The sequence below is a fragment of the Scardinius erythrophthalmus genome (assembly GCF_964197995.2).
Source record: "Scardinius erythrophthalmus genome assembly, chromosome: 1".
Taxonomy (NCBI): domain Eukaryota; kingdom Metazoa; phylum Chordata; class Actinopteri; order Cypriniformes; family Leuciscidae; genus Scardinius; species Scardinius erythrophthalmus.
This window is the reverse complement of record NC_138221.1, coordinates 6,455,043-6,480,839: the sequence shown is the minus strand read 5'-3', so window position 1 is coordinate 6,480,839 and position 25,797 is coordinate 6,455,043. Positions and strand designations below refer to the sequence as shown.

Here is a 25,797-nt window from a genome sequence, read left to right as displayed (position 1 = left end):
TCTCTGAATTTATACTCTTCAGCCACGCCTATTTTGGCTTGCTCGAGGCTGGCAAGGTGCCAAGCGCTTCGATTGAACCGCTCGCCTCTGTCGAATCGCCATAGGTTTGTGCATTTGCTGCAGCACAGCCAATCAGCTTGCTAGTGCTCGAACTATGATGCTCTAGCTGTGCAGCTGCAATGCATTTTAAAATAAAGCTACAATAATTCTCGAGAAAGGAGTTTCCCATAGCGTTTTCAACACATTACGAGAGAACCTTTCTCTTAAGGGAACATGGGCTAATTTTCCTTTTTTGGTGAACTATCCCTTTAAAATGTTTTCTCAATGGATCTGTCAGCGCTGTGTAGTAATGTTGTTTCGTGATCGAGATCGGCTCACGAGTAAACCGCTGTCTAGTATTGATCCGAGCTGATAAACTGTTTGCGCTGCACAGCTCAAACGAGTAGCTTGGTTTCATTCTGCTTTCGTTTGCCGTGTGATGTTTCTCGTATGCGGCAGAAATGGCAGCTCTCTCTTAAAAAAAGGTCGCAAAATGTGACCATTTAGTCGCAGTCTAGAGCCCTGTATAGTGCTGTATTTATGCTTTACATGAGCACCACCTACTGTCAGAGAGCGAATATGTGCTTTTTTGCATTGATCCTTTACTAACAAATTAGACATTCCTGTTGGTTGAAAACAAGTTAATGGACATCAATCAACAAAGTGTCCTGTGCTCACCACACACCGGTTATAGACTAATCCGGCGAAACTACCGGAAGCAAGCGGGCGCCATAACTGAGCTGTTGCTGGGTAGCGTTGCGCCATTGCCTCCTATTGGTTTAGTTGCGTCCACTGGAATAAACAGCCCGCGATTTACGACTGTCACTAACATTACATCTACAACTTTCCTATTCTTCCTCTGCAGAGTTATTTGTACAATATGAGTGTTGTTAATGGTCTGTGAAAATCGGACAGGTCCTTTTAGAACTAACGTTATGTGTTTATCATCTGGTAGAGTGTGCATTATTTGACCAACCCATACGGAGCTCAGATAATTTTGACCCTCTATCAGTGACCTGAAGTTGGCATTTTGTTGATCATCGGATGCCAGGCGAAGGAGAAAATACTCTTGAATACCTTTAAAACAACAGAAGGGGCGCGTTGGGGCAGTAACATTAGTAACATTACTGTTATGTCTGTTGTTAATGTTTGATTTGCTTGACTGTGACTCTCACTCTGAGAACCAACAACACTAGCAGTTAGCTGTACCTTACCCTATCCTTTTGAAATGTGAATGTGAGATAAATAATGGTAACAAATGAAAAACATGAATTTGTTTATTTGACATCCATTTATTTATTGTTGCCAATGGACAGATCTTTTTATAGTTTCCTCGTTAGCTAGCCTAGCTAGCATAGTTATTGCCAAGCTATTTTCATAAATAATCTGTAAGATCGTTTGTACCTACATCTGTGACTGGAGGCCACTGTCTAACATCATCAACCCAACAAGTCATACTGACTTCGCTGTAGCATATATTCGCTGTAGCTGTCATCGAGGGTGCGTTATCACGGAGGTTTGTTTACATACCAGTAACAGCTCAGTAATGGCGTCACCACAAGATGGCAGCCTACACAGAACGCTCGTCGGATTCGTGTATAGGTGGAGAGGAGAGATTTGGCTATAGGGTGATGTGTGGCTAACTTACACAGAAGAGACTTTGTTGCTCAGCACATGAAAATAAACTACTTACCGTGATCTCAGACTGAGGTGATGTGGTTTCTCCACTGCATGGATCTTCATGTGTCGCTTCAGGTGAGTTTTAAAAGAGAAACTCTTTCCGCACTGATCACACGTGTGCGACTTCTCTCTGCTGTGGATCCTCTCATGTGTTTTCAGATTTTCTGGCCGACTGAATCTCTTGTCACAGTGTGAACACTTGTAAGGTTTCTCTCCAGTGTGGATCCTCTCATGTCTTTTCAGATCTGCTGACTCACTGAATATCTTGTCACAGTGTGAACACTTGTAAGGTTTTTCTCCAGTGTGGATCCTCTCATGTCTTTTCAGAGATGATGATTCACTGAATCTCTTGTCACAGTGTGAACACTTGTAAGGTTGTTCTCCAGTGTGAATCATCTTATGTCTTTTCAGATCTGCTGACAGACTGAATCTCTTGTCACAGTGTGAACACTTATAAGGTTTTTCTCCAGTGTGGATCCTCTCATGTGTTTTCAGATTTGCTGACTGACTGAATCGCTTGTCACAGTGTGAACACTTGTAAGGTTTTTCTCCAGTGTGAATTCTCTCATGTTTTTTCAGATCTGCTGGCAGACTGAATCTCTTGTCACAGTGTGAACACTTATAAGGTTTTTCTCCAGTGTGGATCCTCACGTGTCTTTTCAGATGTGATGACTGACTGAATCTCTTGTCACAGTGTGAACACTTGTAAGGTTTTTCTCCAGTGTGGATCATCTCATGTGTTTTCAGATATGATGAGTGACTGAATCTCTTGTCACAGTGTGAACACTTGTAAGGTTTCTCTCCAGTGTGGATCCTCTCATGTTTATTCAGACATGATGAGTCACTGAATCTCTTGTCACAGTGTGAACACTTGTAAGGTTTTTCTCCAGTGTGAATTCTCCGGTGCAGTTTTAAACTGTTTGCTGCAGTAAAAGTCTTCTCACATTTAAAGCACATGTACTCTCTTACACCAGTGTGAGTTTTCTCATGTTTATGTAAAGTGTCCCACCGTGAAAAACTCTTTCCACACACAGAACATGAATACGGCTTTTCCTTCGTATGAACTCTCAGGTGTGTCTTCAGGGCTGATGCATGACGAAAAGTTTTGCCGCAGTGATCACATGAGAACGGCTTGTCTCCGGTGTGAACTCTAATGTGAATTTTAAGATGCTGTTTAATTGAGAAATGCTTCCCACATTGATCACATGAGAACGGCTTCTCTCCAGTGTGGATCCTCATGTGAATATTAAGACTACTTTTGTCTGTGAAATTATTCCCACATTGATCACATGTGAACGGCTTCTCTCCAGTGTGGATCCTCATGTGAACATTAAGGTTTGCTGATTGCCTGAAACTCTTCCCACATTGATCACATGAGAACGGCTTCTCTCCGGTGTGGATTCTCATGTGACATTCTAGACCATTTTTGCTTGTGAAACTGTTTCCACACTGAGTGCAGGTGAAAGATTTCTTGGCTCTTCTTTCGACTGAGTGGATCCTCATGTGAACATTAAGGTTTGCTGATCGACTGAAACTCTTCCCACATTGATCACATTTGAACGGCTTCTCTCCGGTGTGAATCATCATGTGTTCTTTATGATTTCGTTTGCATGAGAATCTCTTTCCACACTGATCACATGAGAACGGCTTCTCTCCGCTGTGGATCATCATGTGACGCGCAAGACCTTGTTTGGTTGTGAGACTCTTTCCACACTGAGTGCAGGTGAAAGATTTCTTGGCTCTTCTTTTCTTTAAAAATGTCTGTTTAGTCTTTGAATGACTAAAGGGTTTTCCTTCAGGTTTGACATGATGTTCCTCCACTTCACTCAGTTCTTCACTCTCCTCCTCCACTTCACTCAGTTCTTCACTCTCCTCGCTCTCTTCCATCAGGTCTAACATGAAAGAAAAAAAATATTCAATTTAATTTTCAGTACATCAAAATAACTCAGAGAGAAATATAAAGTGAAAGGACATGAAAGTGACCCCTGATGTAATGGTACAAAGTAGACAACTGTTATAAAATATTATAATTTGATGCTTTTTTATAAATTGATCATATGTCTTTGTAGTGGAGCGGCTAAGTGATATAATCGTTCAGTTTATGATACAAGCGTGAAAATTGGCAAGAGCAGTATTCATGGGTCACTTGATAAGAAAATTTAAATTTTCCACTTGAAATTTCAAGATGGCCGACACCTTAGTGGAGCAGTTAAGTGATATAGTGGTTTATTTGGTGATACAAGCATGAAAATTGGCATGAGCAGTCTCTGATGGTCACTAGACAATAAGCCAACCACAGCTACTTGAAATTTCAAGATGACAGCCATTTTTCAAGATGGCCACCACCTTAGAGGAGCTATTGCAATTTTCATGCTTGTATCACCAAATAAACCACTATATCACTTAACTGCTCCACAAAGGTGTCGGCCATCTTGAAAAATGGCCGCCATCTTGAAATTTCAAGTGGCTCGGACAATTTTCTTGTCAAGTGACCCATGGAGACTGCCAATTTTCACGCTTGTATCATAAACTGAACGATTCTGCCAAACATAAGCACTTAGCCGCTCCATTATTGAAACTTTCCATTAATGAGGAAAATTTATCTTCCAATTATTATTTTTACAAAATCCCTTGTTACTTCAGCAAAAACTATTAAATATATTTGATCAATGACACAATTATCTAACATATTAACATTAAAATATACAATATTGCCATATTTTGACACCAACTTCGAGATTGATATTTATTTTACTAAAAACGTTTTAATTATTTTAATCAATGTTTTAATCATTCTCATTCACAGTTCCATGCTGTTGGAATGATCTCCTCACCCTCATCCGGAATGCAGAATCCCTGACAACATTCAGAAGACAGCTGGAAACTCTTCTCTTCCGTGAGCACTTAACCTCATTAAATAAATAAATAATAATAATTCCTTTTCCTTTATATCCTCGCTTATGCAACCCTGAACTTCGTATTTTGAGCACTTCTTGCTTTGTTTTTTTTGTAGTAGTAGTAGTAGTAGTACTCTTCACAATGACTCGCTTAATTTAGTCCTAATTTGTAAGTCGCTTTGGACAAAAGCGTCTGCTAAATGACTAAATGTAAATGTAATTATTAATGGGCGTTCACACTAGACTTTTCCTTGCACTGACTTCCATTATTGCGCATGTGAAAGTGGGACACCAGAAAAACAAGCTCAAGTGAATCTTACAAAGCACTAAATGGTTTAGCTCCGCAGTACTTGAGCGAGCTCTTAACTAGGGATGCAACGGTACACGGTAAAATCCCGGACCGTTCGGTCAGCCCTGCACGGGACAATCTACCCTCGTGTCCCGCGGGACTTCGGTTTAGCCATTGAGTTCGCGCTGATCCTTTTAGTTTTTGCTTTAGGCGCCGTTCACATATCGCGCCTAAAAACGCGTAGAAAACGCTAGGCGCGCCGCGTTCTCCTTTTTCCAAAGCGCTAGGGCGGTTGCGCTCCGGAGGCGTCTGTCATTGCTAAAGCAACCATCAGCTGCGCTCTGGTTGGTTCTTGTCACGTGACCTACGGTGCGCTTGCGGCATTCTGAAAAGTTGAGAATTTTCTCCACTGCTGGGGACATCGTTAGTGCCAACCGGTCTCGCCTGGCACCAGACAGTGTTAATAGACTCATTTTTTTGCACAAGAATCTCTCAATAGTGCATGAGTAAATAACATTGCACTTTGTATCCTGAATGAAGAAATCCTGAATTTCTTTTATTATATTATTTTGCTCTGCTTTTTTTTTATTCAAAGCACAAGCTAATTTATGTTGGTTAAAGGTAAAAGTGCACTTTTTCTTTCACATTGATCACTTCATATACCAGTTATCAAGGTTTGGAATTGGGATCCACTTGAATATTTTGAGTGTTAATTTATTCCATACATTGATGTTCTTCCTACTGTGACATTCTGTTTATGCTCATAAGAAAAATAAAACATATTTTTGGGATGAAATAGCAGTCTCTTTCTACACAAAACATGTACCGAAACCGAACCGAGACCGTGGCCCAAAAACCGAGGTACGGACCGTATCGTGGGCTATCTGTACCGTTGCACCCCTACTCTTAACGCATTATAGTCCTTCACGTCTATTGCAATCTCAAAATTCCGGCCAATTGATAATACCTAGAATATCAAAATCGACTGCTGGCGGTAGATCTTTTTCCTATTTAGCACCAAAACTCTGGAACAATCTTCCTAAAATTGTCCGGGAAGTAGACACACTCTGTCAGTTCAAAGCTAGATTAAAGACACATCTCTTTGACCTAGCATACACATAATGTTAGGCTGCATAGATTAGGTCATCCGGAACCGGGAACACTTCCCATAAATCCTGATGTACTTGGTACATCATAAGAAGAATGGCATCTACGCTAATTTTAGTGTCTTTGTTTATCCCGAGGCTCTCCCGCAGCCTGCCGGATCCAGGCCGTATCTAGATCTGACGAAGGACCTTCGCCTGGACCCGATGACAACGCAGTGCTGAAGCGCCAACTAGTCTCTCCCTTTTGTAACGGTGGTATCGCCCAATAAAGAAAAAAAAACTCTCAGTCCCAAAGCCTCGAGAAAAAAAAAAAAACATTAATGTTCGTGCGCCAGACAAGTATACACTTGCCACAAAGATTATTGTCCCGGATAGCTATACCAACCACCCGTTACATACAAAAAGAGAAAAAAAAAAAACTACATAATAAAGTATATACAACTGTGATTAATAAGAATAAACAAGTTTTTATTTTCTTTTTAGCAACACAGTGTACTTCAAAAATAATACAAGAATAAACAAGAAAAAAAAATCAACACTCCTTAAATCACGGTAGCAATGTATATTCAAGTTCAAAACAATAGAGAGAGAGAGAGAAAAAAAAAACAAGAAAAAACTAACACACGTTAAATCTGTGGCACTGAGTGCTGTGTGTGTGCAAATTTATTTTGTGTATATAATATAGCAACACTGACCAAGATGGCAGCACGGGTAGTCAAAAGTGACTCGGGAACATCGTCAGCGTCAGCCCGTCTTGCTCCAAACTTTTTCCCCACTCCACCAAGCCACCGGTTTAGGAGTACGGTGCAAAACTCCAGTCCGATTCAAAACTTGAGAAAGACTTGAGAAAGCATTTGTAGGCCAAAGAACACATCCGCTAGCGAGAGGCCAACCAAGAAGCACTATCTCCTCTCCATGATGCCAGAAAACCTTCTTGAGAAATCCACCCGCAAAGACTGCCTCCCACGGGAATGTAACGCACACACACCTTGTCAGTTGACCATGACTGCTCTATACTCTTTAAAACATGCCCCTAATACTCATTTCTGTTGTTAATTTCCTCTCCTCCAATCCTGCCAGAGTATAGTTTTTTTGGGAGGACGTGACAGAAACATGAAAGTACTTAAAGGGGCAGTACAGCAAATATCTGTATTGCTACACTGTAGAGGATACCTTTACCACTCTACAGATAAAGCATTTTCGGGAAATTCGTTTCACCTACCTACCCCGAAGTGACAAAATAAAATAAAATAAAATTATGTATCAAAATTTTATAAAGCACCACTAATTTGTTTAGGCTTGGTTTGTAGGGAATTCCAAACCTGTGCACATATATTCAGATGCACATAACTATAGAACCCATTCTAAATGCGCATGTGAACGCCATCAGCGTTTCTCACAGGTTCGCGTTTAAGTCTGCTATTGCATCATGATTAAGGTGTCTGAGGGGAAATGGGTTTGGAAACATGCTATGCATGAGTGTGGATAGTGTATGCCTGTGTGTATATATGAAGTGATAGCTGCAGTGGCGGCTTGTAGTTATGTTTGTGTGGTATCAAGAAATGTCAAAAATGGGGACCAAGTGTCTTCAAAAGCTGATATTTGCTTCCTTCTGTTTGCATTGTGTTTCTCCTGTTAGGGGTTAACAGTTTAGGACCCATGGACCAGATGTTTGAAAAGAAGACCCGGAGTCAGAATTATAAAAAATTGAAGAAAAGTTTTACTGAAGATAGTTTGCGGTTTCATCAGCAGAAGTTCAGCTTCAAGACTCACACAGGAGTTCGTAGGCCGCCCCCCTTACAGTTACAAAGATCACAGCAGTTACACCATTTCCAAGGTCTAAGCTACGTCATTGCGTACAGGCTGAATGATTCTGATTGGCTAAGAAATAGATAAACATAGTAATTTTCCACATATATACAGATAGACTGAAGCATGTCTCCATAGATTATGGTGCTGACACTCGGACCCTGAAGTTAGGCACGTCATGACCTTCCAGGTCGCAAATTTGGGTTGCTGGGTGCCAGCATGTCTCGAACAACAACTCAGTCAATCTCCAACAATGCCAGTGGTTCCTTAACCTGGAAGCAAGAAGACTAACACACCGACACACATCTTTTCCAAGGTTGGATTTGGCCAGGCTCTAACTATAAACAGGAGTCTCGTCTCAAAACATCAAGATAGCAAGTTCTTTCTCTCAGGATAGGACACTTTAGTCTAAATGTAAACTATAGGCAAATGGTACCTTAAACTATAGACTTCAATGACCCCTATGTGTTTTAACATGTTGAAGACCTTTCTCAAACACAAAACAAGTCCCTATTTAATTTCTGGAAGCTGGGAAAAATAGGCAAGCAATGTTACTGCATTCAAATATCAAATACTGACATTAATGAATACATGAAAAGAACATTTCAGTAATCACACTGGTAACTTCTATAACAAAGTAAAATCTCCAGAGAAGTCATTCAACTTATTTGATATTTAGAAGGAAAAGTATTGATTAATACCTTGATTATAATCACTCATTACATATATATTGAAGCAGCAGTGGATTCCAATCCACCCCCTTCACTCCATTAAAGGGATAGTTCACCCAAAAATGAAAATTCTGTCAGTAATTACTCACCCTCATGTTGTTCCAACCATGTAAGTCTTTCGTTCATCTTCGGAACACAAATTAAGATATTTTTGATGAAATCTGACAGAATTTTGACTCCTCCATAGGCTTCCAGTGTGACCGAAACTCACCGGCCCAGAATAGTTATTAAAACATCGTTAAAATAGTCCAAGTAACTACAGTGGCACTACATTAAGTTTATCATGCGACGAGAATACTTTTTGTGCGCAAAAACAAACAAAAATAACGACTTTATTCCACTTTTCATTTAACGATCTCTTTAATAACTTTTCTGGGCCAGCAAGTTTCGGTCACATAGAAGCCTATGGAGGAGTGAGACATGGCTCAGATTTCATCAAAAATATCTTAATTTGTGTTCCAAAGATGAACGAAGGTCTTACGCGGTTGGAACAACATGAGGGTGAGTAATTACTGACAGAATTTTCATTTTTGGGTGAACTAACCCTTTAAATGTGTTCTGAAATTAAGTTTGTCCCGTGATTGATGTGGCAAGATTTCTTTGATTTCCAGTTTTGGAGGACTACATTCTTAGCGACAACTAGAGAGATGAGTAACAGATTCCTGTATTTTTGCGGGATATGGATTTCGGAAAAGTCGCTTTTGAGACAAAGTGTTGTAATATAGAATTATGTAGTAAGTGCATTATAAGTGCATTATAAATTATAAGTGCATCAAGAATTGTTTTGGGATGATTTTATGTACGTTTATGGGTAAAGTCCCAGTCTCTTTGGTTTTAAGAGATTTCAACCCTGGGATCGTCCAGAGGTCCTTAAGAAGAAGGAGGTCTGTTTTGTATATCTGTCGTGGGATCCAGCAACATCTGACGTTATCTTGATCGGGCTCTAAGCTTTGCCATCTTTGAACCAATTAGTCTTTTTCCAAACCATCTAACATTGACAACGTTCTTCCTTTAGTTGCTTTAGTTGGCCATAAAGTTCTTAGTGTGGCTAAAGCCTGGATTTTATGGCTCTGGATTGGTGACTTGGGGTCTGGAATGTTGAGTGGAATTATGTTTGAACAAATCACCTGGAAGATTCATTTGTGTTTGGTTCGCCCTCAAACCTTACAGTTTATTAGTTCGGACCAATCATAGACAGAGCAGCGCCCCGAACTTGCCAGCCACGGGCCGATCTCGATCACGCGGCGACACTGTTACTAGGAGATCCAGACACTGGAGATTCAGTGAAGAAATCCATTGAATTCGCCTCAGAATTAATAACATCATCGCTGCGAGATCCAGTGAGAAACATTTCAATTCGACACAGAGTTCTGTTATAAACCATAGATATCAGATCAAACAGCGCTGACGTGGAAACCAGGAGAAACATTTTTAGAAGGCTTTCAGTCCACAAATCAGCAACCAAATCAGCAACCATGTTGGTCAATCCACATTCACCATGGATTTAGGCTAATGTTGTAACTCTAACCATAACTATGGTATTGTGACAGAAATAGTCAAACGCTATTTAAGTACTACACATCTTTTTCCAGCACTTCAAATCTATATGTTATTTTTAATGTGATGACCAAAACATTTTTGTTTGTCCTTCAAAGATTGACCTAAAACTAAAAATTTTAAGATGTAGGAAAACTCTTATTTAAAAATAATAAAATAAATAAATTACCATTGTAAACAGTAGAATGATTATTGGCTATTTTCACTCCCTAATATAAATTATTTCACTCATTTAGCTTTTTAATGAACATTAAGACATTATGAATGATAATAATTAATGTCATCTACACCCTAAATTAAGCTTAGTGCTTTATTGTCAGCCCCAGTGCCACCAGATACTCTCTGCAGAACTCAGTGGCTCCGGTGCCGCTGCCCTCAGATGCTAGTCTGGAGCCTGTGAACCTAAAATAAAACTGCACATATCTGTATGTTGTCTATTTATTATTAAAGAATTAGTTATTTTGGGGGAAATTTGAATAATTGCATTGCAAGCTGATTTAAGGTGTGCCCCTGAATTTTCTGCTTGTGCTCCTAAAATTTTCAGTCAGGGGCTCCAGCGCTCCCAGTGAAAAAACGTTAGTCTGGAGCCCTACCCAGAAAATTCTGTACCATTTCATAGTTTAACTGTTTATCTAAATGTGGTGAAGTGCTTGAATGTTTCCAACATGAATGTTCTTCAGCATCATGAATGAATGGAGAATAAACACCAACCTCTTTGTTCTTCAGGATCTTCAGTGTGTTTCATTCTGCAGGGTTCTGGACCACTCCTGTTCTCACTGTCCTCTTTAAGTGTCAGTTTACAGCAGATCTGAAGACATCAGCATAATAAATGAGGTGAAAACAGGAACTATTGTCATGAAATAAAGAGTATTTTCAGCAGATCTGTTAATATTGATGAGTCTCAGACCATCAACACTTTATTCTGAGTGTTTGCTGTTAGAAACAATACTGTTATTTCTCACAATATGAAATGGATAAAACATCAATAACACAAAAACAATCACTAATGACACTCTTCATCAACCACTACAGAGAAGTAATTACAGCAGGATAATATGTCCACATTAAGTTTGATCTTAATTAAAATAAACAAACTGATTACCGAAGTTTTTGAACAGGATTAAACAAATACAGCGTACACAAATGGAGTCAATCTCATTTCTCTTCTCTATCTTTTTCTATCTGCACGCTCTCTCTCACTATGCATTATGGGTAGACTTTTCTTAAAGCTGAACAACCTTGTAAATGACAAAACTGTTTCTGTTATTAGCTATTAAATATAATTAAACATTTCTATTCTAATTAATTCACAACAGTTTTTGAGTGTAGTTCGTGAATTATTTTGTGCAGTACTTTTTTTTTTTGACTGACAAGTATTTATTGATATTTATTTATTGTTTCATGTGCCATTGTAATGATTAGGGCTGCACATATATCGAAAAATTATCGTTATTGCGATAATAGTACATGCGATAGCCGTATCGCAGAGAGGTGTGATAAATGAAATTTATTTTATGTGTCAAGCATTTGTGTATTGCATGCATAGGCTGTTTATCCAAATTTGACCAATCAGATGTGGCCTTACTATCTTTATACCCACCTCCACAGTAGGTGTTATTATGCCATTGGATAATATTCCCCCAAGGAAGAATTTCTCAAACGGCTCACCGAGGTTAGCATCCGCCAGCAACAAATAGTTGAGCACCTCACCACCCGCCAGGCAAGGGTGAGAGCGAGCACAAACTCGCAGAGCTGCGTGCCGCTCAACACGTTCCGCTGCCGAACCCCCGAGCACAAGCCGCCAAGTTGTTACAGAAGATGACCCCACACAATGACATAAAGACATACCTGATGTTTGAAGCCACAGCCACCAATGAAGGTTGGCAGCACGATGACTGGGCACAGGTTTTGGCCCCTCTCCTGACCGGAGAGGCGCAGCGCACATACTTTTCTCTCCCTGGCGCCACCGCCAGGCGCTGCGATGATGTGAAGCGGGAAATTTTGGCCCGTCTGGGTTTGTCTCTGATATGCGCTGCTCAGTACTTCTTCGATTGGGAATATAAGCCCCGTCGGCCAGCCCGTGCCCAGGCCACTGAACTCACGCGGTTCGCGCAGCACTGGCTGCTGGAGTCAGGTGGCGGAACGCATTGTCATCGACCGCCTGCTTTGTGCTCTTCCCCGTTCACACCGACAGGCTGTCGGGATGAGGAACCCAAGTACCACCCTGGAACTCGTTGAGGCCATCGAGTTGGCAGATGCTGCCCTTCAGCGGGAGGCAGGGGAGCGAACGCCGCCGTTTCCTCGTAGGGTGGCCCTGGAGCAATGCATGCCGAAGTGCGCTCAGCGGCAAATAGACAGGTCAGTGGCCCCCTCACCGCGGGACGAGCCCATGCCAACAGAGGCCCCCGCACCTCCTGCACGAACCTGGCTGGCTGCATTTTTCACAGCAATCTACTAGTTGGTGCTCCAAAAGCTAATGTCAGGGACAACAGAAAGCCATTTCGGGCCATCCTGGAATCCGGCAGTGCGGTAAGCCTGGTCCAGTCAAACATTCTGTCCCCACGTATGGAGTCTACAGTCTTCCTTCCTATAACCTGTGTCCACAGGGACACCCGACAAGTACCAGCTCGCAGAGTGACGATTTCGGTCGGCCCTGGGGCCTGGCCGGTGGAAGTAGGAGTGATGAAGGATCTTCCGGTTCCCGTGCTGCTCGGGAGAGACTGGCCCGGGTTTGACCGCCTACTGGCCGCTGCGACTCGGGTACCTCGCCAGCGCCCCCCTTCTGGCCTCGGACAGCGGGAGAGATGGTGGTGGTGGGGGGGGGGGCTCATTCACCAAGGAACAACGCGTAGACGACAGGCTGAAGCACTGTTGGACCCAGGTCCGCGTCATGGAGGACAAGGAAGTTCAGCGCCTGGCCCCCATCCTCTCCCACATTTCGTTGTCCAGAATGGCCTACTCTGTTGTGTCGCTCAACGAAGAGGGGAGGAGAAATCATTATTAGTCGTGCCGCGCACAAAGACGGAGACCGTTCTAGAACTCGCACATTCACACCCCATGGCAGGACATCTGGGGGCCGCTAACACCATTCAGCGGATCTGCGACCGCTTCCACTGGCCAGGCCTGGAGGCTTAAGTAAAGTGGTTCTGCCAAGCCTGCCCGACCAGTCAGCTGACGTCGCCCAGGACGCCTCCCCCAGTCCACTGATCCCACTGTCCATAATCGAGGTGCCCTTCGAGTGCATCGGGATGGACCTCGTTGGACCACTGCCTAAGTCTGCCCGGGGACATGAACACATCCTGGTGATTGTCAACTATGCCACCCGGTATCCAGAAGCCGTCCCACTCCGAAAGGTCACCGCCAGAGGAGGACAAGCTGGGACCTCATGATACCCTACGTCCTCTTCGGGATCCGCGAAGTTCCCCAGGCCTCAACTGGTTTCACCCCATTCGAGCTCCTCTTCGGCTAGCAACCCCACGGCCTCCTGGATGTGGGGAAGGAAGCCTGGGAGCAACCGCCTGCTGCCCATCACTTAGGGTGGACCACGTGAAACAGATGAGGGAGAAGATCGACTGAGTAATGCCAGTGGTACGGGAGCATATGCTGAAAGCGCAGCAGGCCCAACAGCACCACTAGAAACCGAGCCGCCCAACCACAGGAATTCCAGCCCCGAGACAGAGTAATGGTCCTAGTCCCCAACGCTGCCTGTAAATTCCTGGCCACATGTCAGTGCCCCATACGGTGCTGGAGAGAATTGGACCGGTTACTTATCATGTGCGACAGACGGGAAGAAGGAGAGCAGAGCAGCTGTACCACATCAACCTCCATGTGTCGAGACAAGAGAACAACTCGCCGCCCTCGCCACCTCCGATCCCATGTTGGTAGATGTAAACCCCCATCCCCATCTTTCAGCTGCCCAGAAGGCGGAGCTGTAGCACGTGATAGGTAACTTCTCTGATGTTTTCTCTTCCCGGGCAGACCACCATTCTGCAGCATGACATCTGCACGCCTCTAGGAGTCATCATCAGGCAGTGGCCCTACCGGGTCCCTGAGGCTTATCGGCAGGCTATTAAGGAGGAAGTACAACAGATGTTGAAGTTAGGGGTGATAGAACCTTCATGCAGCCCGTGGTCCAGCCCAGTCGTGATGGTCCCAAAGCCTAACGGCACCCTCAGCTTCTGCAATGACTTCCGTCGCCTCAATGAGGTTTCTGGTTTCTGAGCTACTGGACCGGTTGGGGAGGGCCCAGTACATCTCAACGCTAGATCTTACCAAAGGCACGCAAGACAAAAAAGTCGAGGCAATCCGCTCAGTTCCGAGGCCCGAAACCAAGACCCAGGTACGAGCATTCTTAGGGTTGGCGGGATATTATCTATCTCTTATATTATCTATTATTTATCTCTTTTATAAATATATATTATTATATATAGAAATGGCTGTCGAGATTAAATTTGCAAGATAATTTTTAATAGCAATAATAATAGCACGTGTACTTTCTTAATTTCTCCAGTACCGACAGCAGAACCGATAACGTCCGAGCTTATAGATCCAGCTATCTTTTTTAATTCAGCACCGGGGCCCGTTTAATACCGGGTGTCGGTACCCATCCCTAACTACAGCACATTCTTAATTGTGTAATATCAGTTTTTTAGTTTAAGGGCAAAACAGGTTTAACTGGCAGGAGGCACTGTCGGGACGGTTGAAACAAGTGTTAAACCTGGTCATAGGAAAACTCATTTTCTTCATAATAACAGGCTATTCAACTAGCAAACACGCAATATGACTCAAGGACAAAATGTAAGAAAATGAATTGTAAACGGATTTGACTGTCTTCGTCAAAATAGCCTATTATGGCTCGTTTCCACTGAGCGGTACGGTATAGTACAGTTTGGTAAACCATGATCCGGCTAGCGTTTCCACCGCCAACAGTACCCTTACTTGATAGGCGTGGTGTTTGCCGGAAAGAAGCGATCGACATTTTTGTGCGAATAAGAAAGCAATAGTAAACAACAATGGATGAAATACAGCAGATCTTGTTCTTGCTTCTCGACCTGTTTGTCACAAGCACCGACATTAGGCATTTTCTCAATACCAAGTACGCAAAGTTCGGACTTGCCAAGTCCAAATCAGGAGAATGACTCCAGAGGACGCGAGTCCGGTAATTCTGCATCACTCAGCTCTCTCTGCTACTCTGGCTTTCTTTGTACATTTTAGGCAACAATAAAATGAAATGTGTTATAAAACACCACTCTGCCTCTTTTCGTTTTCATTTAAATAAGTTTTAAACATTATAGGCACACAAAAGTGGTTCAAGCAATGCGTATTGATTATATTCACTGTATAGCATTAGCCTATTTATAACAAAACAAAATAAAAAACACACCTCTGTTATTCCAGGCAATATGTGCATTTGTACAAATGTTGCAATAAACAACATTACAGTGATAATCTTTTTAAAAAAATAGAAAACTCAACCCTAATTTCAGTTTTAGCACAAAAAGTACAAGTAAAAGGTACAAGAAGCTATACAATAAGAAATAAAGCAAACAATTCAGTCAAATACAAATTCAGAGCTCTAGTCTAACGTTACAACGGTAAAGTTAAATAGCCTAAATATATGAAACTTCACTTAGCCCTCAGCCAAAACGATTGGTTAGGGAACGAATTATAGATTCACGAGACCAAAGATCGCCGTTAGGTCTACACAAGACGAATTATACAGAGACGTCAGAGTCAGTGGCAAACGTCAGAACGACTAGCTGAGGAAAGGCTGTTCCAGGCGAGGTACATGAGCATGAGCGCCAACCGGTGATCGGCTGGAATGGATCTCATAACCTGGATCAAATTTTCATAAATATTTATAAATGAACTACATATTTGAGCTTTAAACAACTACATTCTCACCTGAAAAACTCTTAAAACTACATTTCATGACACAATAACAGTAGTATTATATTTCCACTATAGCCTATATAAAAACATGCTACTTCTAATGTTGTCATTCACCTTGTAGCACGCGCAAGTGACGATACTCTGCCAACCAATCAACATTCTGCAGTGAGTCTAGCTCCACCCTTTAGTACCGTACCACTGTGACGGAAGGGTACCTAAAAATTGGTACGGTACGGCATTTTGGTACCAATCATAACTTTTGACAGTGGAAACTAGGGCTGAACGATATGGACAAAATTTCATATCTCGATTTTCATGCCAGATATCTCGATATCGATACAATACGATATGCCTACGTAAGTACTAAAAAAACAATACATTTAGAGTTTGTAAAATACACACTGATGTCTATGGAAGAGGTAATAATAATCCTTTCCATTATAATTCGACACGTTTTATTCATATCAGATACACATTGTGTAAGTAACTTCAATGTTTACTCTATTCTATTCCCAGTTCACCAGCCACTTACTTTTAAGTATTTCGGGAGAAGTGGATGAATTCACGTGTTGTAAACATAGAGGTTGTAAATCCAACAGATCCGATTCTCTGACCTGCGTCTGCGGCACAAACTAACACGGCGGCGCCCATCGCGCATACAGCTCAACTAACGCGATCGTTATAAAGGTGTTTAAACAACAATATACTTCCACTTGCATGTATTTGACAATCGGAATATCAGATATTTCATGCCATAGCTAACACATTTGTAAATATTCTGAATAAAAAAGGAAAAATGACATAAAGGAAGTTCATCATTCATTCAGCGCTGTTGCTGCTGCGGTGTGTCACGTGACAAGCAATGACGCGTCACCATGGGAACGCCGCCCCCCCCCTCACAATATAGTTCCCACGTCCCTGGTAGTGTGTGCGCGCTGGCTTTAGCGGTGCATTCAAGGGCACTCGTAAAACTGATGTTTGTTGTGACTGCATCATTCTATATTTGTACAGAATAACGCATATAAAAAACACACACACACACACACACACACACAAAAACACTATCTGTAGGCTACCTCCTTAGAAAACGACGTTTATCTGAAAAGTGTTTCAACTGTCCCAGCTCTCCCCCACTATTGTTCCAAGAGTAAAACGCTATTCATATTTATTAGTAGCCTATTGCTTGCTTTAATGTCTCGCGTGGTTCATCATAGGCTCAGTGTAAAGCATTTAGCAGAATCTGTTCCAGTATGACACTTCAAATTAATTCCCTTCACAGATCTCAAACTTTAACTTTACATTCAGTAACAGTTCTCACTCCAAACATCGAGACAATCACACAAACGAACACAAACTCGCTCAGGTCTGAATGAACTCAACATATTCTCCTCATGCTCGCTGCTGCTGCACTAAATGTTTATTTCAGAAGGAAGACGCCAGAAAAGACGCACAAGTATCGCAGTGATCGATGAAAACAATACAGAAATGAGTCTGTCACTTAATCAAACTGTATAAAGTGTGTGTGATGGTGTAAATATGATAAATACCGTGAACTGCTGCCCTCATCTCAGAAGACTCGAAACTCAATGAGGGAAGAGACGGCACGAGCGAGCGGTGACGTCATCGGCCGCCAACTGTAGATGATCGGAAACGCGCCTATGGCAAGCCGTGTTAGCATTAAATACCTCTGGCTGTACTAGTCGTAATTTAGTTTTGACTAGTCAGAATTCAAATTCCAAATATCTTAATTCCAATTTTGACTAATCGTAATTGGAATTAACATCTACAATGTGATTATGATTATGACTAGTCATAATATGCATTGAAGATATCTACAATGCTAGTTTGAGTCATATTCTACCATTGGAAAATATTTCCGGATATGTTCAAATGAGTTTTGACTAGTAGAAATTTTAATTAAAGATTTTGCACTAGGCATTATTATGGCAAGCCATTTTAGCATATAAAACTATGTTTTGACTATCCATAAATATATTTTGGATAGTCATACATGAATTTTGACTAGTCATAATTATAATTTGACTAGTCAGAATTAGACTAGAATTAGACTATCTGCAATTATAATTGCACTAGTAAGAAATCTGATTTGAGATATCTTTAAATACATTTTGACTAGTCAAAACTCCATTTAAGATATCTGGTATCAAGGTATGGGAAGAATTAACTTTAAATGGTAACTAACCCCCTGGTCAGGGCCTGACTCCACAGTATTTGTCTTTATAAAATAAAAATGTATTTGAACAAAAGATAAAAAATACTGGTTACACAATGATTAATATTTGTAGCAAATATTCAAAAGGTTACAGGTTATAATACTTAAGCTTATCCAATCTCAACAGGGCAGTCCTGTATGAGTGGAAAATTACACAGGCTATTTACCTTGTAAAGCAGTTCAAGCAATAGATATAAAAAATAACTAGTCCTCATTCGAGCTATTCAAGATAATAGAGCAGAGCAATTTAAGCAAAAAGAATTTCTGTTAATAAACTGTGCTGGAAGAGAGCTAATTTCTCCCCAGGGATGCATACGACATCAAAATCAAAAATGCAACAACTAACAGTCAAGAAGCAGAACTGGGTTACATCGTTCCTATGCAATTTCTTGTTTTTTTTTCCAGAGGAACTAAATCATGTGACCTCAACCTTCTATTGCCTCAGTCAAGAGGGCTTCTGGTGTCGACATTGTTCCCCATATATGGGCATTCTTCCGTCCTTTCCGTCTTCTGCACTTCGGGCCTCTGTGTAAGTGTGTGCGTGTGTATGTATCTGGAAGTGTATTTGTAGGTTCATAATATCTTTCAAAATTCAAATAATTCCCTGCAATATATTCAATTGATGAGTCACACATACGCAAAGGTAATTATATCTAATTCAGTTTCGACTAGTCACAATTATATTTTAAGATATCTGAATTGTACCTGCTCCTAGTCGAATTTGCTGTTGTGTGACCTGAGAAGAGATTTACTCAGCACCTTTGAGATATGTAAGAGAATCGCAAACTCCTCGCCTAAATTTATTTATTAAATATTTTGAAACGACGAGTGAAGAACAATGGAATTATACACCAAATACATGGAAAATAGTACAAATAAACGTGTGATGGACAAGAATAATGCTCCAGAATCAAGGCAGACCCAATTAGAAAAGGTGAAGGCTGATTTAAAAAAGATAAGAATTTATAAAATATAGGCTATAAAGTTATTTTAAAATTATAGCAAATGTTGCACCAGACATGAGGCCACTACAAATGCTTACTGATTTTAAATGTGTTCGTTTTGGGAATAAAGGCTAACACAGTTTAATCCACAGCATGCACATCTCAACATCATTAGAATTGGACAAAAACCTTCTTGAGTCTTTTCTGCATTTTATATGTCACTTTTACATATGCCCTAGATTTCATACTTTTGAAGGCTGATTTAAAAAAGATAAGAATTTATAAAATATAGGCTATAAAGTTATTTTAAAATTATAGCAAATGTTGCACCAGACATGAGGCCACTACAAATGCTTACTGATTTTAAATGTGTTCGTTTTGGGAATAAAGGCTAACACAGTTTAATCCACAGCATGCACATCTCAACATCATTAGAATTGGACAAAAACCTTCTTGAGTCTTTTCTGCATTTTATGTCACTTTTACATATGCCCTAGATTTCATACTTTTGAAGTACTTCTGTATAAAGCAGATTTAAATGACCCAAAGACGCAGGACCTTTATTATGCAACTTTACCTAGACAAAATGGTGGAAGACAACAGTTTCCAAGGTAGGATTGGTTAATAAAATGTTTAAGGTGGGGCTTAGCAAAGGTTTGCATCATGATTTGCATGTACGTTTAAGATATCTAAAAATGAGTTTTGACTAGTCAGAATGTCAAGATATCTCCATTGTTGTGTTTATATACCGCTGTAACATCTGAGTCCTACATCATTCCCATAATAACCTATTACAATCGGAGACTGTCCTTACCTGCCGGTTAAAGATGCTATAAATGGTTTCAGGGTCCTCGGCGGTGTCCGATCCAGTTCAGTCATGGGTCCGTTGCACTGGGCTTTTGCTTAGGATTAATATCTAAACTACAACAAAGTAAAGATACCTCTAGGGGAAAAAAATCACTCTGAGACTTATTTTAAAAGTTTTTCGAATCACCAAAAATTAGTTTTGTTTTACTTAAAAAAAGGTTTCAGAATAATACAAAGACAATAAATTCAAAGAGGAAAAAAATTACAGAAATGCGTATAGGTCTTCACCTCGAAATGCGGCCCTGAGCAATGGGAAACAAAACCTTTTATACAGTATGGTTTGACTGGGGCCGTCTTGAGCGTTTAGGGCTGTCCCTTACAAAGAAGCATTTATTTAAAAGGTAAAATAACTGGCCTGGAATATTCCATAATTTTAAGGCTATTATGCAATAGACATACATGTGTATATCTCATATGTGCCACCTACGCTAAAAGCTTATTATACATTTTGACCGTTGCTTGGCCTGCAGGTGTTAAAACCACAGCCCGCTTCTGGGCCTCTTTCTTTCTTCTTCTTGTTCCACTGAACCTATTCAGAGAGCTCAAGGAAACCACAAACACTGTGGTTGCAAAGCAAGCTTCCAACATGCTTCTAGCACTGCAAGAAATGACATTTAAACTATAAAACATTATCACAGGGCAAGTTTGTATCAAGTGATTCAAACTTCTCCTGTAAACAGGATATTTCACAATGAGGACATTTAAACTGATTCTCTAACATAATCCCCTAACGATACTAAGTAATCTTTTATGCAATCTCTCCATCTGCCTGAGAATCCTCATCATTTGTTTGCTTTGATAGGTCAGCTCGTTCTGTGGGAGTCGGGTCCTTCTTCTTCCTCTTCTCCATTTTCTTAGCTTTATGAAGTTCTCTGGCATGGTCTCTCTGGAGTCGTGCAACTAAAAGATCATCCATAGATATTTCAATTTTGCCTGTTACCTTTGAGACATTGTCAGTTACCTCTCAGATACGTAAATTATTTAGAAGAGGTTCCAATTTTGAGGGATTTATCAGAAGATCTCATATTAAAATCCAGTAATATAACAACATTGAAGTTTTTCCTATCTTCAAAGAAAGATCTTCCTAGTCAAAAATCAGATTCAGATATCCATAATTAAATTGCAGATATCTTTAAATGAGATTTGACTAGGAATAATTCCAATTCAAGATATCTCTTATTAATAATAATAATAATAATACTTTTATTTTATATAGTGCCTTTCAGAAAACTCAAGGTCGCTTTACAATAAAGTACAAATAAGCATGACATAGAAACAATACAAATAAACTGAGATGGATAACATAATAGATAGAGATACATATACATAAAAATCAGATCATAGAATCAGGGGTCAGGGAAACAAGTAGCAAAAAGATGTGTTTTTAGGTGCGTTTTGAAATCGTGTAATGATGAAAGGTCGCGGATGTGTTGGGGAATAGAACAGAGTTGGGGCAGCGGTACAGAAAGCCCTTCCAGCAAACGATGATAGTTTGTGCCTACGGATCGTCAACAGACCGGGATCGGAATATCTAAGTGTGCGAACTGATGTTCAGAAATGGACGCAAACGCGCGATATTATGAAGGTGAAAGAAGGCAGACTTAGAGAGGAGATGTGTGGAAGGAAGGAAAGAGAGGAATCAAAGATTATACCAAGGTTTTTGACAGTGGTGGAAGGTTGAACCAAAACTCCAGCAATATTAACATTGTCAACACAGAAACGGGATGTAATTTGAGGTGAACCAATAAGAAGTAGATCTGTTTTATCAGTGTTGAGTTTGAGAAAATGACTGGTCATCCAAATATTTATATCATCAATACAGCAACTAGTCGTGAAAGTAAAAGGGCTGAATGCACAATCTCAATCACAATCTCATTAGAGATAAATCTTTAAAGCCCGTTTTCTCAAAATGACTTTTCTCTCATACTCCAATTCCGAAATCTCCACTTTGTAGCACCTACTGTACATACACCCAACTTTTCAGTCTTGTACCTGGTTATATTATGAAGACATTTACAGAGGGATTTGTAAATATATTATCGCTAGCCTGATTTATATAACATTTTATTCCAAAAAACATGGTGAAAATAATTTTTTTAAGGCTATTGACAGTATATTCTGATGGTTAGGGACCGTTCGGTATTTATGGAAGGGGCCACCGGAGGAAAGTAGGGGAGGGTCATGTCTTTTTATTCTTTGTTGAGGGAAGGGTCATCCAACTTTTATATTCATGAAAACAGCAACATTTCAAAGTGGCTTGTTTGGTGCTATTTTTTTCCATTTAGCGCCATGTTGATCTCGCGTTATCAGCCCCCCTTCGATATCAGATGGGTCTGACCCAACAAAAATCCAGTTTGGCGCTGTTTGACAGTGCGCGCGCACTTCAGTTCGCTCTTAGAAAAAGTGCATCATGTCAGAACAGAATGCCAAAGAAATGTTTACCCGGCAAAGCTTTAAAGAACGAGCAAATAATGAACTTTTGTTAAGTGCACAGTGTCCTGTGAGTGTAACTCTACCGCTGCATTAACATGTGATGTGAACGTAGGCTACGTCGAGTTTAACAGTATTGGGACTGAGGCGCCAGAACTGCAGCTGATAGAATGTGCGCTGTAGGGCGATACATATTTTAGTTTCTATTCTTATTTTGTTTCCACGATGTGTAAGATGTAGGGCTACCACATCTTTAAATTACTATTAGTAGGCTATTATTTAAGTTAACATAAAATACATAGACCTACACCACAACTAGTTGAGGATAAATTCGTTAAAATTGGGCGATTCCAGTTAATGGACGTGACATTTGCAGTCAAAACTTAAAATAAAAATTCTCAGAAAATGCATTTAATACCAATATTTTGAAACGTCTGAAAGGAGTCAAGACATTAGAAAAATATTAGTCTACACATGCGTTTTATATTTAATATGAGGGAAATACACATGTGACGTGACACAAAAAACTCTTTAACTTTTAGGTGGCAAAATATTTTTTAGTAATTCTATAAATTACACTGTGCCAACCAGAAGATATATACCCACCGGATGAATAAAGATCGGCCTCCACAGAACATAAAATATTATATTATTTTTATTTTATTTTTCGCGTTCGCATTTATGTGAAAAAAAAAAAAAATGTTACGGGCGTGACAGTTCTCCATTACGGACATGACTGCTCTGAAGCGACTTAAAAATTTCACAGAGACCTCAAACAGAAAGCACAAAGCCTTTCTTTAAAGTGAATTTCGTTTTTTATTAATTTTATCTTAATTTTAATCAATGTTTCATCTGGATTTAATAAATAAGAAGTAGGCTAGTCTAAATATAGTAGAAAATGGATAATCATGACACGGAGGCGCGGGCGAGTGAACTGGACTCTTGTCTCATAAATGAACCGAAACTCAGCGTAAGGTAGCCTATGCTACTTGCCTCACAGACCTGAGAAATATATAGAAAGCTTGAAATGTCTACTTTTAAACAGAACAATTCATAACGAAAGAAAACAGACTGCTTTCTCCTTATGAAATGTGCATTTCTCTCTGGCGCGTTCTGAGAAGATCGCGACGCATCGTCAACTTCATCTTTGCAGTCGACACAGAAAACACTTGTTTATTAATAAACCTAGCTATATTTGACATATTAATAATCATTACTTTCGCCGGTTCTTTGTGACAGCTTTTAGATGCTTTATTCGCAACGCCACCCACATGTTGAACGCGTCACACCGCATCAGCACCGAAAACATGTTTTTTTTCTAATCTAAAATAAAAAATCGTGATACGAACCGAATCGTATAGGTTTGGTCTATCGTTACAGCCAGATGAGAAAGCAAGAGTTTATGGTTTAAAAAACAAACAAACAATGGCTATCTGAACATCTTTGCCAAGCGCAAACCAGTACAGAATTAGGCTAATCAATAAATTATCGGGGAGGGTCATGCCTTTTTTCACAATCATTTTGGAGGGTCATAGAAAAATTTATTGCTGGCGAAGGGAGGGTCATGTCTTTTTTGACAACAGATCTCAAAACTCCTCCGGTGGCCCCTTAAATAAATAACGAACAGTCCCTTAGCAAAAGTAGATATCCATAAATCCCTCAGTAATTGTTTCCCCATCTAATATGTGAACACAATGAAAAAAATATTTTTTAACCTGGCTTTATCCAATACTCAGATTTTTATGTTTTTAAAAACATATGCAAATTAGCACATATTTAATTAGATATTGCCTAATTTGCATATTTAAACATTAAATTACAGAAACTTGTAATACATTTTTTTCTCATCTTAAAGTAGGTAATCAACTGGGAAAGTTTCATGGTGATATCTGCTAGTTAATAAATTTACCCTATTCACCTGTAGTGTCTCGCCTTAAACTGTCCTTGTATCTCTGTAAAGCCGCTTTGGAACAATCTACATTGTTAAAAGCGCTATATAAATGAAGATGACTTGGCTTTTATTGAAAATGTGTCTCACAGAGGCTCAAATCACCCTCTAGAGCAGTGGTTCTCAACCTCTCCTGCAGGGACCCCCTGACAGGCCATGTTTCTGTTTTAACCCTGAAATGGCACACCTGATTCAATTAATGAGTAGTTATTAGAGTAGGAAGAGTAGGAATTAGTCAATTAATCAATTAGTCAACTACTCATTATGCCTTTAATTAACTGAATCAGGTGTGCCATTTCAGGGTTAAAACGGAAACATGGCCTGTCAGGGGGTCCCTGCAGGAGAGGTTGAGAACCACTGCTCTAGAGTCTATTTCATGATCAAAGGGATTCCAGGCATCACTGCCTTTCAAATCTAGTTTCATTTGTAGCAGCTGGACCAATCAGACACACAAATTATTCATTATATTTAATAAATAATCCAGCAAACTCACTCTCCCAACAAAGGTCTATGAAACTTTCCCCAAAACTAACATCCCAAGTGAAGCTAACACACTGGCAGAACCTGGTGTCATGTTACAGGACGTATTAAGACTGATAAGACTTTTTTTACAACCCCCAAAATGTTGAGAAGGAGAAATACACCCTGTTAATCCTATATATTCAATATATAACCACTTGAGAAATGTATAATTATGTACCTAATTTTCCAATCTCATGATTTTCCTTTGATGTGGTTTGGTCTATGTATTCATTCTCTTTTTTTAAAACTCTTCTGGGTTAATGTTTAAGACTTGCATACTATGGTTAACCAAAATCATGTTTAGTCTCTATAAACTCCCATCTTTGTCCCCCATTTGTTAATTTACATTACATTTTGCTAACTTTTTGACGCATTAGTATTATAAGAATCTTCAAGATTATTTTCTTAAACACCCAATTCAATTACATATTCAAATGCCCTGCTAGAACACAAAGGGTCGTAAAAATTTCCCTCAAAGGGGAAGACTTCTTATTGGCTCACACACCTCCAGATGGTGTGACATCTTCACGCTTTAAAAATCACTGATCACAAGATCCTTTGCTGAGAACTTTCCTGATGTGAAGATGATGCTGAACTAGACGCTTCTAGGACCCCCAAGTTTGTGCCAGGCTGCGGCCTTGTCTTTCCATTCACCAAAGATCCTCTGACTCCCACTGGCTCTCTCTCATCAAGACAACATCAGCAAAGATCAACTGGAGCCTCAACATATTGCACCAGGACAGTTTAAATCAAATGGGCGAGACATGCAAGTATCAAACTTAAGTCTCATTATTTGATACATTAAGTATCCTTACCCCTTTTAAAGAAGGGTGTGTTTGAATTAAACTGATGG

The 25,797-nt window shown here is 40.1% G+C and overlaps 1 protein-coding gene across 4 annotated transcripts in view; it reads right to left on the bottom strand.

The window, feature by feature from the left end:
* Positions 1–20,286, bottom strand: part of LOC308700440 (uncharacterized protein) — a 32,397-nt gene extending 12,111 nt beyond the window's left edge. For 2 of the 4 annotated variants that reach the window (XR_014031308.1, XM_081382080.1), the window contains exon 1: positions 1,733–3,505. Coding sequence is in view for 3 of the 4 variants with exons in the window: in XM_081382080.1 (XP_081238206.1) it covers positions 1,733–3,390 (1,658 nt within the window). In the remaining variant the exon portion in view is untranslated. Of the gene's footprint in view, positions 1–1,732; positions 3,612–10,819; positions 10,917–17,547; positions 17,595–19,991 lie in introns of those variants that run through there. The other 2 variants (XM_081382079.1, XM_081382078.1) reach the window with 2 other exon arrangements.
* Positions 20,287–25,797: the final 5,511 nt, after the last annotated feature.